Source organism: Suillus discolor, assembly GCF_016758755.1.
Source record: "Suillus discolor strain FC423 chromosome Unknown F5147scaffold_5, whole genome shotgun sequence".
Taxonomy (NCBI): domain Eukaryota; kingdom Fungi; phylum Basidiomycota; class Agaricomycetes; order Boletales; family Suillaceae; genus Suillus; species Suillus discolor.
Genome location: NW_024541252.1, coordinates 303,179 through 318,279, shown reverse-complemented (window position 1 = coordinate 318,279; position 15,101 = coordinate 303,179). Strand labels below are relative to the sequence as shown.

The 15,101-nt window shown below is 47.8% G+C and overlaps 4 protein-coding genes across 4 annotated transcripts; 3 read left to right on the top strand and 1 right to left on the bottom strand.

Annotated features, from left to right (window-relative positions):
* Positions 1-2,049: 2,049 nt before the first annotated feature.
* Positions 2,050-4,584, top strand: F5147DRAFT_671126 (uncharacterized protein). Its single transcript, XM_041435571.1, has 2 exons — positions 2,050-2,345; positions 2,401-4,584. The coding sequence occupies exons 1-2, from the start codon at positions 2,142-2,144 to the stop codon at positions 4,219-4,221; spliced, it is 2,025 nt and encodes a 674-aa protein (XP_041297976.1). The 5' UTR covers positions 2,050-2,141; the 3' UTR covers positions 4,222-4,584.
* A 2,532-nt stretch (positions 4,585-7,116) lies between these two features.
* On the top strand, positions 7,117-7,386 carry F5147DRAFT_567197 (uncharacterized protein; the record flags this gene model as incomplete). Its single annotated transcript, XM_041430837.1, has 2 exons — positions 7,117-7,171; positions 7,232-7,386. 2 exons carry the CDS (start codon positions 7,117-7,119, stop codon positions 7,384-7,386), a joined length of 210 nt encoding a protein of 69 aa, XP_041297975.1.
* A 1,954-nt stretch (positions 7,387-9,340) lies between these two features.
* F5147DRAFT_671115 (uncharacterized protein) lies at positions 9,341-10,780 on the top strand. The gene is made up of 7 exons (XM_041435570.1): positions 9,341-9,475; positions 9,532-9,578; positions 9,647-9,660; positions 9,722-9,785; positions 9,851-9,935; positions 9,989-10,012; positions 10,066-10,780. Exons 1-7 carry the CDS (start codon positions 9,350-9,352, stop codon positions 10,519-10,521), a joined length of 816 nt encoding a protein of 271 aa, XP_041297974.1. The 5' UTR covers positions 9,341-9,349; the 3' UTR covers positions 10,522-10,780.
* A 2,006-nt stretch (positions 10,781-12,786) lies between these two features.
* Positions 12,787-14,818, bottom strand: F5147DRAFT_671109 (uncharacterized protein). Its single transcript, XM_041435569.1, has 6 exons — positions 14,670-14,818; positions 14,440-14,611; positions 14,103-14,257; positions 13,537-14,051; positions 13,129-13,486; positions 12,787-13,069 (listed from the first exon to the last, which is right to left on the bottom strand). Exons 1-6 carry the CDS (start codon positions 14,721-14,723, stop codon positions 13,061-13,063), a joined length of 1,263 nt encoding a protein of 420 aa, XP_041297973.1. The 5' UTR covers positions 14,724-14,818; the 3' UTR covers positions 12,787-13,060.
* Positions 14,819-15,101: the final 283 nt, after the last annotated feature.

Genomic DNA, 15,101 nt, shown 5'->3' with positions numbered 1-15,101 from the left:
CGACGTCGCGTTGCCGCGAATAGATGACAAGTGAGTCAATGTTGCGTTTCGAAATTTTGGACATGTTCGCTGAAGGTCTGCGTTCCAGTACTATTCAGCATTAATCTCATACTTTCGCAGTATGATTATGTTATTTCTTTCCACTGTCTCTCTCTCATGAGTCCCCGACTTCCATATACATCAGGTTACAGTAATTTTTTTGTTTCCATTAACCACTCACCATTCAATAGAAATCTTGAATTCAATCTAAATTGACAACTCTGTCATCTCTCTGCAGACCGAACACACATCGTTTGTGGTAAATGCAAGCACCTAAATACCCAATAACTTCGATTGCCTTGCTTCCAACTGGGCGCAGCCAGTTCAAACACCCTGGGGAGGCCTGGTGACGACATGAATGATTGTGCTCATTTGTCTACCCCCAAGCGAGGTACGGGTATAGGGTTAGAATAAGGACATCGTGCAGCGGCTGTGCAGCATGTGGCTTCTTTTCTCCGCCTAATCACCACAGTGCCAGACTCCAGCAAGCTCTAACCTCCTGTCTGCAGCCTGCCACATTTTCGTATTTTCTTTTCCCCACCCACCGCTCCCTTTCTTGCACAGCCTATTACCTTACGATTTTCTACTATACTCATACGCAAGTCACTTGGCTACATAGTCACATCTACTAGATACTGTGACTGGGGCCCCGGGTGTCTATCCGACCTGCCAAGTTTGTGGCAGTGTGGGCGGGCAGCTCACTTTTGCACAGGTCGGAACCGCCGTGTTACCCTTTCGGAATTTCCACCTGATCTGCCTGCAATCAAGCAAACATTTTGTTTCTCACTACTTACACAACTGCACAAGAGTGCCCACAGACTTGTCAACTGACTGGATATTTCCATGACAAATCAATCGATTACCACGAACCGGCGCGGCAACCGAAACTATGACAATTAAGGAAATGCCGTCGGCAGAGTTTCGACCACATGGCCGCCAACAGACAAACTTTTGGCGTGCCTAGTACCTACGGTTTGGTCCTGGCCAGCTGCGGGCTGCGGTTGGACCGATAACATACAGGTGCCTCATTCATGGCTAGACAGCGTGTCGATTGGAGATGTGAGTCCTGCAGCACCTTGCCTGCTGCGTGTTCGCATAGTGGTCATTGACTTCTAAGAACGCACTATTGCGTAAATGCTAGGGTTGCTCGACCTTCGCATCTACTAGTACAGTCGGACACTGGAAATTACGCTTCTCCAGTGAAGGAGGACTACTGAATTTGGTGCATTGCGGACAAACGCATATCCCCGTTAGTACATGATGGACTCGTCTCATCTCCATGGATGCTAGAGCGGGCCGAGCGCATCTCATCATTGGTGGTGGCCTACTCAATTTGGGGGTCCTTTGGCCAACGAGATATACAGTCCGGAGTATGAGTTGTACTCTACAATCATCGAAATAAGCAAGGGTTCTAATATCTAATACACTATTAGTCTCCGAATCTGCAACTTGCCGGGCAACTCGAAATCGAATACCTTCTGCGAAGCACCCCGCTTGACGTCATCAAGACCCAAGCCTACACGACATCCCACCTATAGTCACCGCTACTATATCACTACCACTCATAAACACTTACCATCCACTTGCTACCGTCCCTTAGGCTCGTTATATGCGTCAACCTTCTTGAGGTGCGCAGCCCCAGCGGCCTGGCAGGACAGGCACACTGAGTAGCAATTATTTCCTCTCCTCTCAGAGTATCGCTAAATGGAGAGCCTGAGATTGAAAACATGATAGCATTAGGCTAGTACTATATTTATGTAACTGTGCTACTCTAAGCGCCGAAGTGCAAAGTTTTGGACGAGGCCGCCGCAGCATCCAGTGGCATGCAATTCCTTCGCATCGGTTACCATACACTTTCACGTTTCTGCAGGCGCAGCTTTGCGGTTGACAGGCCTCTTGTAGTATCATGACCTTACGTGACCCGTATTTGTCGCTGTAGGGTGCCGCAGTGCCGACGGAGTGAGTATATATGAAGTAATCAATGTCATAATAACCCGTACGTACATAGCCGCTAAGCTGGCAAGATACTCAAACACTTTCTTCCTGCTGATCCTTGATGGTCGTTTGAGTGTTCCGGGTTCGCCCTTCTTCGTAAGACGATCATGTTCTCCAGTTTCTCCTCCTTCCTATCATCCATTCCACAACCGAGTCAGGAGCAACGCTCACATCAGTCATTATCAACTCCAAATAATGTCACTCCAACCAATGACGCTCCAGAGCCAGATGTTGATTCTCAGCCACTGGATTACACTGCTAGTGATTCCAAGGCGAAGAAAAAAGACAAGAGGGAGAAACTTGTAAATGAGGCGCGTCTCATACTGTTCTGGTCGAATCTGAAGGGCTCAACAATATGTCGTTCAGACATTCATTGTTGTGCGACCTCCACCGAGTAAATCAAATCACCCGCTCAATCTCCAGGTTCAACTTGTACCCCCGCAATCTCGTCATGATCGACCCCATGCGACTGTCCAGGCGCTCGACCAGTCAACCCCAGATACAGTTGACACCACTTCTGATTCCATTGATCTTCGAAGAACTCCTTCCGGCCAGTCAGAGACGTCTACGTTTTCAGCTTACACCTCTGCAACCTCTATATCATCATATAATTCGTCGTCAACTGCGAGTTCGGGACGTCGCATGATCATTCCACTTTACAATCTTCAAGCTCATAACGTCATGACCAATGTTATAGTTGATGCTGGCACTGATGCCAAAGTGGCTAAATTCGCCAAGAGAGGTTTGGAAATTCTTGGTCTGGCTATCCTCGAACCCATCGAAGTCTGGGGCACTGTTCCGTTGCCAGGTACTTTACTACCAAGCAGCAGCGCGCGCACTAGCATTGATGATCCCAAACGAGAACTAGGTTTGTTCCCTCGATCACCTACCCACTCTTCGAACAGCAGGCCTGTTACGCCCGAAATTTGCACCACTCTCCTTCCGCCTTCTTCGCACACGGATATTCTTCGTAAACCCAGCTTTACCTTCATTCCCACTACCACAGACGAAACCATAACAAGCAACGCACAGCCCCAGCGCGGAGGCGCTAAAAAGTTGTTTACCAAGATGTTCAAGAAAAGAGACACGTCTTCACGAACGCTCCCATTAGTGACGCCGACGGTCGATTTGCAGGGTTTGCCGAGCATAACTTGTGTCCCGTCTCGCCGATCGCATGACATACACCTGTCGAGTCCTCAAGTTGTGGATGTACCTCGTTTTAATGATAACCCCCCACGCACTTCATTGTCAGGAATGTCATCCACTGTCACACTCTGTCCTCCTGTCCTCGGTATCCAGGCTTCCCTTTATCCATCAATATCTCCACTCAAAGGCCGACCCACTAAGTATGTTTGGGTTGTCCGTAAATGGCTGAAGGGCACAGACACAGGCCTTTTGAATGGAATGATGGGCAAATTGAGCGTAAATGGGCGCGGGGATCTCGCTGGAGCTAGCGCTCCGCAGGTGGAGGTGCGTTTTGAGTGGTCACGAGGGCTGAAAAAGGAAAAGGAGCGGGGTAGGAAGTCCCGTACTGATAGGAGATTACCGACGCAAGGCCCCGAGAATGGGAGCGTTAGCCGCCGCGGAAGCGCGGTTGTGGCATCCGAGCCTCTGTTGATGAGGTCGGTTCACAAATCGCCATCTCGTTTGTGTGACCCCCCATCGGCCCTCGATACTTTACCAACAAGCCATAGTCAGTCAAGGTCCTCGCACCACAGTACCAGTTCAGATGGTAGCAATAGCATCGGAAGTAGCGCTCACCGCGCGGACGATTCCGGTGACGACAGTGAAGCGGAGGATTCAGAGACGCCTTGGACGTGTACTCTCACGGTGCAACGCACAGGTCATCCGCCACTGATGCACAGTTCTGCACAACAGCAAGACCATGTCGTTCGACTGAAAGTTGCCACACTTAAGCCGACCCCACACCATCCCCAAGTCGTCGGACTCCTGAAAGTCCCCTTTCCGTTGCCAGACATAGATGTTGAGCGCCTTGCGGTGCACCGTCGTATGGTTGCTGCGCAGAGCATTATCCGAACTGCCTCTAATTCGGGCGAGTTAACGCTTACCGCTGAGGAGATCAAGGATTCGATTTCATCCACCGCTTTATGGCTTGTCGTGCGAGAAGCGTTCGGGGGCGTTGGCCGAGAGCGCAGAAAGGGCGACGGGTGGCGAATCAGAGCCTGATCGCTCCCGGCGCAAAATAATGTCCGTCTACTGCATTCTAGTCTGTGACATATCTCCTCCGACACCGAGCCATTCCTACCTTATCTATCTTGCAATCTATCCTCCCCCCTCACAAGGCATGAATCTATCTTCCTGGTTTTTTTTCGTTTAGCAAGTAGGTACATCGTGCTAATGTATTTATCTCGAACGCCCCTTTACTGCTTGGTCGCGTTTAACTCATCCTCATCTTCACCTGTCATCTTTTCATCACTCATATGATACACTGAAGTCATTACAGTTTTGTACATACTAATGATCTGATTATATTATCTGATATGTACTCAGCATTGTACCTGATCGCAATCATACATCTCGTTTCATGAATCGTATGCAGGCAATTCATGATTGGTCGCGTGATATTCTAGTCATATTGGCAGCAACAGACCAGGGTCTCACGACTCACGAGATGATCTGAGATGATGCGTTCCGACGGATAAGGGATCCCCTCGGTCGTCGAGGCGAGCAACATGCATAGCCTTGAGACTCATAATTCCGACATTAATTTAACATTCCCATCTTTGAACCCTTTCGAACTGAACCTCTGATGTAGATGCTGGGAAGAGAAAACGAAATCTTTCCCGCTCTAGACGGACGGACTATGTTCCGCAGTAAGCAGCGCCTGTGAAAGAATGTTTTTAAAACAATACTTTTTTGTGTTATTCACTAGGGCTGCACCCTAGGATAAATCGCATGCAATCGCGTGCAATGAGTACATTGCCTGTAGTATGTATTGGGCCGATCCCGCGGCGAGCACTCCATATACTTGCCCCGCATATTACAAAAGCGGGCGATCCCGTTGTCAATGTGTTTATCAGATTGACGCGTGGATCAGATGAATCACGATCATACCGCGGACCAGCGGGGCCGAAATCATTGCCAGCGGCTTCAAGGCAACAAATGGCTTTTTTATTGGTTCGCATGCGTCGATGGTCCAACGGAACAGATCGAGACGAGCACGCAATCACCTTTATATGGGAACGGATAAGCGCTGACTCGGAGTACCTAGTGCACCCTGTTTTTGCGAAGAATCGGACTCGGGCTACTAGGAGAGGGAGTCAAGGTGGATTAGTCCTCCACGGAAGGTTATAATTATCGGTGACAAAGTCAGCTTGAGTAACGATGCGTTAAGTCCAACGCTGGCAGGCGCTGGCCTTTAATAACACATAATGAGATCGCAACATGGTTTTGGCTTGGTTACACGCACGACACCGCACGACAGCGAAATAACGGACGATACCAGGCTATACCCTCAGGAGAACTGTGCAGTGGCTAGCCCTAATAGATTCTGCTCCGTGATGCGGCGTTTGGAGTTCATCAAGATCTTGGCCATCGGCGCATCAGAAATGCATCAAGTGTAGTATCATTCATTTCCCCGCACTTTTTGGGTTGAACGTAACCTTCTTGAAGCCCGATCCCCCTACCGTTGTGGATTGAGGTGCAGATAGGCCCACCAAATCTTGGATACGCTGTAGTTCGTAACTGGCACAACCCCTGACGGCCGCACCAGTGCCTCCGTAATCGGCATCTCCTGGAAGAGGAAATGCTAAACGGTTCATATACGTGTTGTCTTGTGATGAAAAGGCTTCCCAGAGAGATTTCGGTTCTATTTGTACCTTGATTACAGCTAATCAAAAGACGCGTATGCGGTAAAGAACTACCACTTACACTTCCAAACCTTCTGTTACTTTGCTCAGTTTGGGCGAGGAAAGCTGTGGCTTCATTTATCCAAGAGAGACGTATGCGGTATACTGGTCTAGCCATCGGTTCGGATGAAATTCCGAGTCGACCACGATGAAATCTTCCGCAGAATTTGATACATGGGGCGCCAACAGGCGTCCATAACACCAGATATTGATTCCCGGGTAGATATCATTAACGCCCAGTTGTCTTGAAGACTGAATAAGGAGACACTTTGAGAGATTTCATCACCGAGAACTCCTTTTGAAATGAAGATGACTCGGATACAGTTTCAACAAACATTATTGTGTGAGCAAACTGGTATTTCGGGGATAAGTTGAATGGTCGATGATACACTGGCAAGTTTCGCGATTAGTAGCCTGAATCGTGTAAGCCGAGAGTTGAATCGAGTAACATGTTGGCTGCACTGTGAAAGCTGAAGTCAGCAAGGTGACCTAGACCTCGTATTACGGCATGTCTAAGAGACGATCTTAGATCGGATTCTTCTATGTAACGGTATTCGACGAACTCGGCAGTTTCTTTAATATCGGGTATAGATACTAACCACAACCCTCTCCGTGGCCTGCAGGGATTCGGCGTGCTAGTGGAGAGCACCCTCGGCTTTCTGGCTTGATCGGTTTGATAGGCAGTCTACCTCCGGTTCATGACCTTTCGCCACTTGGTCCATTACCACTTGATTGGTTGATTGAAGCTTCGTAGAAACAGCCTGAAATAAGCACACACGTACGTCTTCTTGATCGTCTTGTTGGCACGTGGCATTTGGGGGCAGCTCATGATACCGCAGTCAGATCTTGGGCCTTCACCTATCTCTTCCCGATGTAGCGTATGAGTTTTCATACTAGCGCGAGATTTAAAATAACAACGCCGAAGCGGATTCTGGCTATACGGGCTGTACAGATGGATATACTTATTTACCCGACTTATACGAGGTTGGTTCTGCATTAAATTCTCTAGGGACATCATAAATTGCACCAGTCATTCCTGCTCTTCCTCTCCATCATTCCCCTTCTCTGCTTCTCGTAGACGTCGCTCTTCGTACAACGATAATACAGTTCTAATGTCTTCACACGTACGTGCACACAATTCGTATAGCAGCTCTCATCTGACCCTCCTCAGTCTACTAGTGGTCAATATAATTACAACCCTATGGATGACGACATGGTAGCCCCACGGGTCCCACGTAGGACAGCCATGGCTTGTCAATTTTGCAGAGGTTGTGCTTTTACAATATAAAGTACCGATACGCGTACTTACTGAGCACTTCTTTATCAAGGTCGCAAGCTAAAATGTGATGGAAGTCGACCTAGTTGTGGCAACTGCAACCGCCGGGGCTATCCCTGCGTCTATACCCCTGTGTATGACATCTATCTCATTCAAGGCAGAACTCCTTTAATCACTCTTTCCAGCGGTTCGGAACAGCAAAAATAGCCGCATTGCTATATACTTCTCGCAGGATGCGTTTATTCGCCTCGTGCAATTCTCGTTTTCGTGGCTATAACTTTCTTCGTCGCGGAACGTTCTTCCGGCCGATTCCGCTTCTTCAAATCGTACAATGAAAGAGCATCCCCGAAGGGGAAAGTTAGCATCTCTTTGACATGGACTTATCAGATATACATAGGCTACACCTACCTGAGTAATGTGCACGCAGCCTCCTGTTTATAGTATTTGATCAGGCATTTTGTAGATTTAAATTTACTTTTGGTTCTGTGTTACCCACTGACCGATTGAGTGGCTCCGTGTTTGCGTCGCCTTAAAAGCATTACTTATAAGCACGATCATCTCGGAAAAAAATTATCACGGCATCCATGATGGATAACCGCACTTCGTAATCTCGAGCGGGAAGGTCACCCAGGAGAATAAGTGACACGTTTAAACCACGACATCATACTGTTGGCCATTCATTTTCATGGTCACAGCGGCAGTGACGGCACCAATCAATGGAATAGATCCCGATAAGCCCGTCGATCGCAAGTTTGAATACTTACAGTTGTGTGCGAACGACAACCTGGTCGCAACCTGATGTCGTAGTCTGACGCCCCAATGTTTGGTGCATTGAGATAATCGCATGAAACGAAAAGCCGACACCGGGACATGTATAATGCACGGTCTTCCGGATCTCGCTCAGGATCTCGAGTACCTATATCCGGTTCCCCGTCCTGTGTCGTAAAGCATTGCAACTGCTGCCAATGAAGCATATAGCCTCAATTCCTTCAATGAAGTGCACCCGGGTCTGGTAATTTCATTTTGACTGGCTGGCTGTACTCTTCTACTTCATGTAATATTTTCGAGTGCCTTTCAAGTCGGGTATATTGATCGAAGCTACACTTTTGATAAAGCTTTACACTCAACTTATGGTTAACTGGACACTTGGTCAGGTTCGATGCACGGAACCGTTTCTGGCGCTACGTTTTGCCATCCGATAACGAGAGGAACAGGTTATCGGCACCGCGAAGGGTTCTGTTGAAATCCAGGGGTCAACTTCGAATTTGATGTATGAATCTTTGGCTGGCTCCTATAACACATCATGAATAGGGAACGAGCGTTTGAGGTGTCCGCGAGATCCCCGATCAAGTTGAAGGACTTCCTTTTCAAGCACGGACATGGTCATGCATGACTTTGCACAAAACCGTAGTAGTATTAGTATGAGACAGCAGTGCTGCACATGACAGCAATTTCCATACCATTTGAGGGCCCCGCGAGGATTTAGAAATATCTCTTAGTTTGAGATCCGCAACACTAGTTAGTTTCACTGCCAAGGCAAATCAGCCCTCCCTTTCTCGAATGTCTCTGCGTGCCATGCGACTAACCTATGTTTGGCTAACCTGACCCCGGACCAATATTTGATATGACCCCATACGAATGAAGAATGAGAAGGGCAGTACTTGCCGCCATGAAGCCTACGCCAACCATAGAAATACACGGATCGCGGGTGGAAACGTAAGTGAGTCATAAAGTTGTACCATCATGATTATTTCTGATGGAGTGCGGTGAGAACGGATCGTGGAAGCAGTAGCCACCCGAATACATCCAGCCAGTCCATAGATGTTCAATGTTCATTGACGGAGATAGATGTGCCTCCGAGCTCGCGAAGGTTCATGAAGAGGACCTTGTCACAAATGGGATATGAAGATAAGTCGTCAGACAAGCGAACCAAATGTGAAGTAGCCCAGTGAGATGGATTCAGGGTGGCCGCGTAGCCTGACTAAGGCAAAACTATTTGCTCAAGGACTAGTCGGAGTGGTTTCTCAGTCTAGCGAAAATGAATGGTGTGTGAAGGAAGTAGGTTTGCACTATGCACCGCACCCAAGCCGCACCCACATTTGACCAGACAAACGTGGCCGAGATTGTAGTGAAAGGCATGACGTAAGAACCTGAAGTCTTCCCAAGCGCGATGCTTCTCGGTTCAGATGATATCAATATGGACCTCCTTGCTGAACACCACCTGCAGGGAACTTCAGCTGTATTCTATATCCCAAACTTCATCTCTGAAGATGAGGAACAGTACTTACTACGGAAGGTGAGTTCTAGCTGGACCAGTTAGTTCCTTAGGCGGGCTCCTTAGCCAGTCGTCAGATAAAAGATTCCCCAAAGCAGAAATGGAAGATGTTGAACAATCGCAGGTTTGTCATGCACGCCACTATGGAGACGTGCGCAGCAATTCGGAGGCTAATTCGTTATCTTTATTTAGATTACAATTATGGGGCGAGTAGAGTCATCCGCTGCTGGTTGAGGTTCCTCACGCAGGCTCCTTCATTCCATACAGGGGGTGAAGTTCTCCAGAAGAACATCCTTTTTCGCCAGGAATTTCCGGCATTCTTGAATGATTTGTGAGTCGATTATCATGCTTCGCGTAGTCTGTCTCCATCATCTGATCTGAATCATCTGATAACAGTCCTGATGTTCTAGGACGTCTCAGACTCCTTGGGGCCTTCAACCAATCCCCACACAAAGGACCCAATCACGTTATATTGAACGAAGTGAGATCATTTCATCTCACGAATTATTTTCACACCTCTCATCGTCGTGAAAGTATCATCCAGGACAAGGCATCATGGTACGATCCGAAATATACTGTTTCAACATCGATGATTGATACCCAGTTTGAAGCCCCACGAAGACGGTCCCTCATATCACCCAGTCGTCGCAACTATTTCCTTAGGATCGCATACTATCTTCCACTACTATCAGTATAATAAGGATAAAGACAGTTTGAGTGTTGACCCTGGATCGACTCGGATGGGACGTAGCGTCAATCCAGCACCTTCATTGTCATTGTTTTTGGAGCCTCGCAGTGTTGTGGTTACGACTGGGGAACTTTACACAACACATCTGCATGGCATAGACGAGGTAGATGCCGACACATTCACCGGCGATGGTTTCCTGCTTCTTCCCAATGGATCGCACTCACAAATCGTCAATCGCCACATGATTAAAGACGAGACTGTCGCGAGAATGATTGAATCGGGAGGGACGGTCGAGAGGACGACTAGGTACAGTCTCACTTGCCGCGATGTCGAGAAAGTGGCAAGTGGGAGGGTAGCAGGAGTCGTCAATCGTACTTGACTATGGTAGCCTTTGGCCTAGAAGGACGACACCCCCACGTTCAAGTCCTTTGAGAGCCTTGAAGAATAACATTCTTACGTCACGACAGTTACGCTTGGACTTGATTTGGTCAAGGTGTTGAGCGAGGTATAGTATATCATTTGATCCCACAAGGCGCTTCCTTTCCTCTTCTCCACATAATGATCATATATGATAACGATAACCTACGTGGCTTCCTTTGGTGCTCACTCAGCAGCACTGAGCATCGCTCGGGCGGCACGTTGGATTACAGCAGCTAAAATTATGTCTGCCAGTGTAATCTCATGATTCTCGTCAGTGACAAGGAATTTGAACGAGCATTTTGCAAGCACACCGGCTTACCTGAGTTCCCATAATCAGTACAGGGCTCAGGGAATTTAGGGTGCCCGGCTGTGCGCGGGCGGCAGTCTGAACTACTTGGACGTTGTCGCATAAAAAAACCCTTCTGGATCTATTAAATTCCTATGTACAAAGACTAACATCTTCATCGTAGGCCTGCAATAACTGCAGAGCGGCTCAGTATCTGGATTGCGTTCAGTCAGTAGAACTCATCAAAATAGAACATAAAACAGAACTGACACATTTAGATTGGATCAGGAGCACCTCGGAGAGTGCTGTTAGGAGTCATCGGGTTTGATATAGGAACTCCGAGACGTTCTAGGAGTGCTGTAAAGCATTGTTTCGTCGAACAGCCTCTTGTACTAGCTGCTACGCAGAGTAGACTCCACAATCAAACGGTTTTCCGAGTATTAGCTTCTCCAAATAGCTTTACTCAGCCACGACCTATGTTCGTACTGCGCCACGCTCAGTCTTTGAAAATGAAAAGCTTACAACACATTGCTCACTAGCATGTCTTTCAAATCCGCAACTAACCCTGGCATGCATATTCCAGAAGTGAACAACATGCGGGGATTGTCAGGGACCGGTGTCAGTAGTTTGAATGCTTCGCGGATCAGAACCATCGCCTTCAGATGATTTGAGAACTTTGTCAACCGAGTCCAAGGAAAAGAGGGAAAAGGGTTACTTTCAATTTTAGATCTGAAGATGGCTATGTACGCTTAGAAACACTGATCGCAGTGAAAGAAAGGACGTACAATAACAATGTCTGAAACTGAACGTGGTCACTTTAATTTGTGGAACAAATTCTGGGGACTTTCAGAAGAGATGTGTCTCGCCCCTGTACATCTCACGTACTCCAGTCTTCTCCGGTTAAAAATGACACGCATGAGACACACGCCCAGTGACTGGTTGGTACGGTTAAGATTTGCAAATAGACTCGCCGAGGCTTGAACCGCCCGAGGTTGTATTCCTCGCAGATTCGGAGATTAACTAGTGATTGTAGCGCTGGCACTACATTAAAATAACATTAGCGTTCCTGATCATGGCGGAGTATATAGGAGCACATACCGTTATCATGCAACACATGTTGCCTCATTGTTTCCACACTTGGTGAATGGCAGGCACTGGCAGTGCTTGCTGATCAGTGTTAGGTACTGATATGCTCGATAATTCCTTGCTAGAATTGGGATGCACTGCCCAGACTAACGTCTCATTGTGATGATGGACAGAATTATCCACTAGTCTCCCGTGGTCAGACCATATAGACTCGGAGGAAGACAGTCGTTCTTTCTGTATCACCGCGCTAGCTGGAAAACGTTCATTCAGGGGTGCAAAGAACGACTGGAAAGATTCTAGGGACGGTCATCTTCCTTCTTTAAAGTCTGGGTCACAACGATGGAAGGAAGCTTGTCCTAACGCTTAAGTTTCGCCTATCAAAGTTTTGATGTCAAGTTATGAACATTGAACCTTCGCGCGGACGAGAAAGTTTAATGATGCTGCGAGATCAGAATGGGCAAACCCAGTATCCAAATTCTTACTTGCTTCGTACTGCTTCGGTACAAGGGACTTCATAGACTCTTGGCTATGTTTGATCGAAGCTCGAGGTGGATATCCGCCGGCACCGCTTTTGTCGCAAAGGATACTACTGCCTGGCTCGCGCATTAGCCTGAGAGTGTCAACGTTTAACCAAACGTTAACTGTATGTAAGTTGGTCTTGGTGCCACATCCTCAAATACATCAAGCTACTTGATCAGTTCCAGAATGCCCTATGAACTGCAGGAAATGATTGCCGCATCTCACAAGAAATTAATGATATAGTTTTGAGGACGTGACCGATCGATTTGAAGCGGCTTCGGAGCTTGAACATACACAGGTGTGCCCTCGAAATGCCGAGCGGACTATGAAATAGACCAATGTGACTAGATGATTCAGAACTGGTGGTACGTAATCGGTTTAACTGACGATTAGCTACGAACTTTAAACGCGTTCATCTTCTGACCAACTTCTAAGTAAGAGGCATCGAGTGTAACACTAGACAGTGTGTGTAACCACTACTCTTCCACAAACGTAGGTCAACGGATGGTTCAAAGTAACAAGATCTACATATAAGAGACACGATAATACACGAAATCAATACTGCAGCTTCCCAAAAGTCCCGCGTTCTCCGGCCCATCAGTACTTTTTACTTGAACTGCAACGCAAACATCAGCGAAAAGTCATGGAACACGATAGAAAGAAAACGATACTTACGTTCTTTCCATCTGCCCATTTCTTGCCATCGACTTCCAGATCCCATGCAAGTGCGCCCTCAAAGAAGGCTTTCTCCTCTTGGTTACCGAACACATCTAGTTTGGTGTAATTGTAGCTTTCAAAGTCTGGTGCGCAGTCTACGGCCGCCTTTGACTCTTGGCCCCTCAGGATGAGGACACCGGTGATAATAGACGCATTGGCCTGGCCAAGCACGCCCACCGATCCGAAGAGGTACTTGCGCGATGCCTCCAGGCGGTTGAAGAAGCCACCGATCTGGTTAGAGGACATGAAGACTTGCGTGAGTTCTTCATTGTATTTGAAGTCTACGCGCCAGACGGAGAAACCCTCCTTATCGAAGCTGCGAGTGCCTTAGTCAGCACGACCAGCGAAGGAGAGGTATGTGCTTACTTGGCGTAGAACCACTCCAGCGAACCATCAGCGCCGCGCGTATCTTTGTTGCTGTAGGCGCGTTTCCAGTCCTCAAGGTTGAACGTGCTCTTTGGGAGCAGTTCCAAGGGATTCTTCTCCTTGGGCTCCTCAGGAACAAGGTTGCCATCATCCTCCTCATCGTCCTCAGCAACTTTCTTTGGCTTCTCTTTCTTCTCTTTTGGTGCGGCCGGGGGTGCGGGCGCCTTCTCCTTTTTGGGAGGGACGTATTGCAGCGCCTTCTCGCTGTACTCAGTAGGACCGTAGATAGCTTCGAGTTTGGGCTGATGCACAATAGTCTCCAAGAAGCGAACAGTGTTGATAAGTTTGGCGCGTACAGCGGCATCTGCGGTGACGACAACGGCGCGCTGGAGAACAGAGGCAACAGCGATGTCAGCAAGAGTGATGCGGTCGCCAACGAGGAAGGTACGGGTGCTCAAATGAGCTTCGAGGGTGTTAAGGCTGCGCAATTGGTGCTCAGCCATGAAGGTGTGGATCTGTAGGGGGTCATTGAGTGCGAACAGTCCGGTGGCGAGGAACTAACTTACGCCTTTGCTGTAGGGGACGAAGTTGTTAAGCATCCCTGTAATTACATCGGTGAATGTGGCAATTTCTGATTCGGCAAAGTGAACCCATTGATCAACGGTTGCGACATCCTCTGGTGTTGAGCCGAGAAGGCCAGAGTTGGGAGCAAGCCCGGCAACTGTAATCAAACGTTAGTACATGCGTTTCAACCCCACAACAACAAACATGAAAGTGAGAACGGATAACACAATCAGAATTACATGAAGCTATCGACACAGAATTAAGACAGGGATAACTGTAGATCTTCTCATCCTTATGGTATCCTAGCTCAAGATCAACATGGAAAATGGTATGACTCACGATACCGCGCGATCGGGGCACCCTCCGTGAGGTTAAAGCCGTTTGCGCCCTCGAAAGCGGGGATCTTTCCATGAGGGAACTTGGCAAGAAACTCTGGCTTCTGGTTGTCCGAAAAGTGCTTGTACTCGGGGATCTCCAGCTCAAGACCTGCTAGTGCACAGACGCTCCTGATCTATGGGTTATTATGAGTCATATTAAAAAACGCGAAATGATACAAGTGCACTAATTACCGTCTTGGTCTGATACATGGTAGGGACACAATAGAGCTTGCCCACAGGTGCCATTTTGAAAACTTGGAGAATGTGGAAGATGGGGAGAAAGATGAGATGGCTGATTTGATTAGCGCACCTCCTGAAATTTTATCGGAGCACAACCAAAACACAGGTCAGATAATCGCAATGAGGTCCATCTGATCCCATTAGGGCAGGCTTTATCGATCAGAGATAGGGTGACTCCAGTTTCTTTCTAACACAACGTTAACGAGTCATCCTAGTACTAAATCGATATACCCCAGCATTCGATATCCTATGATCAGCTTCCCATTCAAAGAGCATTTCTAAGATCATGGCACTCGCCACATTTTTTGTAATCTGATTGGCTGAGACAAACTTGCTGACAGAGACAGTAATACTTTGGCAGCACGAGTCTTGAATTCAGCGCTC

Bases quoted from the DNA above. Each gene is read 5' to 3' on its own strand.
- F5147DRAFT_671109 (XM_041435569.1), bottom strand. From the start codon at position 14,723: ATGGCACCTGTGGGCAAGCTCTATTGTGTCCCTACCATGTATCAGACC. The intron at 14,612-14,669 runs GTAATTAGTGCA...AATAACCCATAG, and splicing joins CCATGTATCAGACCAAGACG to ATCAGGAGCGTCTGTGCACT. The intron at 13,487-13,536 runs GTAAGCACATAC...AGGCACTCGCAG, and splicing joins CTGGAGTGGTTCTACGCCAA to CTTCGATAAGGAGGGTTTCT.
- F5147DRAFT_671126 (XM_041435571.1), top strand. From the start codon at position 2,142: ATGTTCTCCAGTTTCTCCTCCTTCCTATCATCCATTCCACAACCGAGT. The intron at 2,346-2,400 runs GCGCGTCTCATA...TATGTCGTTCAG, and splicing joins GGGAGAAACTTGTAAATGAG to ACATTCATTGTTGTGCGACC.
- F5147DRAFT_671115 (XM_041435570.1), top strand. From the start codon at position 9,350: ATGCTTCTCGGTTCAGATGATATCAATATGGACCTCCTTGCTGAACAC. The intron at 9,476-9,531 runs GTGAGTTCTAGC...GCCAGTCGTCAG, and splicing joins AACAGTACTTACTACGGAAG to ATAAAAGATTCCCCAAAGCA. The intron at 9,786-9,850 runs GTGAGTCGATTA...ATCTGATAACAG, and splicing joins CCGGCATTCTTGAATGATTT to TCCTGATGTTCTAGGACGTC.